This window comes from Bison bison, unplaced genomic scaffold (genome assembly GCF_000754665.1).
Source record: "Bison bison bison isolate TAMUID 2011002044 unplaced genomic scaffold, Bison_UMD1.0 scf7180017864178, whole genome shotgun sequence".
NCBI classification, from domain to species: domain Eukaryota; kingdom Metazoa; phylum Chordata; class Mammalia; order Artiodactyla; family Bovidae; genus Bison; species Bison bison.
The window spans coordinates 975,405-977,406 of record NW_011494750.1 but is presented as its reverse complement, the minus strand read 5'-3'; the positions used below and the strand labels follow the sequence as shown (position 1 = coordinate 977,406).

At 59.6% G+C, this 2,002-nt stretch overlaps 1 protein-coding gene across 1 annotated transcript in view; it reads right to left on the bottom strand.

Moving 5' to 3' along the window:
* GYLTL1B (glycosyltransferase-like 1B) overlaps positions 1 to 2,002 on the bottom strand; it is a 6,061-nt gene that overhangs the window by 3,028 nt on the left and 1,031 nt on the right. The window contains exons 2-8 of the mRNA XM_010842450.1: positions 1,837 to 1,919; positions 1,534 to 1,657; positions 1,155 to 1,326; positions 924 to 1,028; positions 337 to 449; positions 141 to 266; positions 7 to 50 (exon numbers count right to left, since the gene is read on the bottom strand). Of these exons, the coding sequence (XP_010840752.1) occupies positions 7 to 50; positions 141 to 266; positions 337 to 449; positions 924 to 1,028; positions 1,155 to 1,326; positions 1,534 to 1,657; positions 1,837 to 1,919 (767 nt within the window). The remainder of the gene's footprint in view (positions 1 to 6; positions 51 to 140; positions 267 to 336; positions 450 to 923; positions 1,029 to 1,154; positions 1,327 to 1,533; positions 1,658 to 1,836; positions 1,920 to 2,002) is intronic.

Here is a 2,002-nt window from a genome sequence, read left to right as displayed (position 1 = left end):
ACATGCTTGTTCTTCACACGAAGCTTCTTTGGTGAGTTCCAGTGGATCACCTGGGATCAGGGAGGGCATGGAAAGGGGCCGGGGGGGTGAGGGGGGACAGGAGCCCATCGCCACTGCTCAGCGCCCCTCGCCGGGCTCACCTTGAGGTCAGACGCCTCCGAGTAGCAGCGCTCAGCCAGTGTGTGGTCTGACAGCTGCACGTTCCACATGCAGGGCAGGGGCTGCACCAGCCATGGGTGCTCCCTGATGACGGCGTTGAAGATGTCCTGGGCAGAGACCGATGCCGTCACACCTCGGCCCAGAGCCCGCCCCCACCGCCCTCCAGTGCCCCCAGACCTGGTCGGCCAACGAGGTGGCAGGCAGGGTGAGCAGCTCCCGCGTGGCCGTCAGCTTCCACATGTGCTCCCAGCCAGCCTGCCGAAGCCGGTCCAGCCGTAGGAGTATCACGCCTGCTCGGGGGGAGAGGCTGTCATGCCCACCTGGGATGACCAGCTCCTGGGGCCAAGGCTCCTGAAGGTGTCTTCCGAATGCTTGTTTTTGTGCCGTGTTAATATTTTCTGACCGCTCAGACGTGAGTGTGGCCTCGCTGGGTCCACAATTAACCCTCTTCGGGGTGAAGGGGAGGCAAAGCAGAGTTTACAAAGCACCCCCACAACCGTCTTCTCAGATTCAGTGGTCCCAGGGCTGGGAAAATCACCCCCATTTAATGGATGAGAAAACTGAGGCTCAGTGGAATCAAGTGACTTGGCCAAAGTCATCCAGCATCATCAGCCCAGGTTAGAACTGTGATTTCTGGCTCTTCTCCCAGTGTTCTTTCTACAGAACGGTTCTTGGGGGCCTCCCAAGCATTCTATGCTCTAACCAGCCCCAGGGGCCCAAGGACCAGTGGCTGCCCTCCTGCCCCCGCTCAACACTGTCCCCACCTGTGTTAAATCCCCGGCCCAAGGCAGGCCAGGGCCTGTGGTTCCTCCAGAGGTTGCCGAGGTACCAATCGCTTTGGTTTTCCACGAGACCAATCGCTTGCTTGTCTGGGAGGGAGGGCATGACAGAGCTATCTGAGGCTGCCACTGGACCTCAGCTCAGGGCTAGGCCACAGGGAGGCCTGGATGGGCCAGGGAAGGGGGCTGACTGGGGTGGGGTCCCAGACCTCTCACCAGAAAAGTGAGCAAAGAGTGCCCAAAGTTCTGCAATGTTGGAGGCAAAGGTGACATCTGTGTCCAGGACAATGACACGGGCCAGGTCGGGGGGCAGGGCACTGGGCAGCACTAGCTTCATTAGCCCATAGAGGCCAGAGTAGTGCTTGTTAGGGATCCAGGAGACCTGGGGCTGTGGGTGGAAGCACAGGGCATGAGCCCGCAAGAGAAGGGCTTACCAGTGTCGGAACATACTCCGGGTGACGTACCCAGGTGGGTGAAGGATTGGCGCTTCAGTAGATGTGATGGGACTGGGGGTCCCATGCAGCTCTAACCTGCCCTCCCACTGATACCCAAAACCCTGGGAGGAATGAGGGGGCAGAAAGGCTGGGGCTCCTGCCTTGAGCTCGTCAGCGTTGTAGAAGCTGATCTGGACAGCAGGCACCATCCATGTGTGAAAGAGCGTCTCCAGGATGTTCCTGGCCACAGCATCGGTTACCAGGTGAAGGTGCAGTGGGTTTTTCCTTGAGGAAGGACATGGGAGGAAAGCTGATGGGCCCCAGAAGGAACTACAAGGGACGAGAGCCCCGCCCGACGGGCTCAGAAGTGGAATCACTGATTGCTATCACGAGCTTCTCCCTGCCCAGCTCAGGGTATTCTTACAGTCTCCTTCCAGGGAGGAAAGGGACACTCCTGGCTGTACCTGTAGAACAGCAGGGATTTCACCAGGGTGATGACATCTCTGCTGGAGTTATGTCCCGCACAGACGATGGCCACCTGCAAGAGCTGGAGAGGGGACAGCAGGTTGGCGGGCTCCAGACGGGAAGGACCTGGGGTTGGGTTGACCCGGCCTAGGGCAGTAGAGCCCC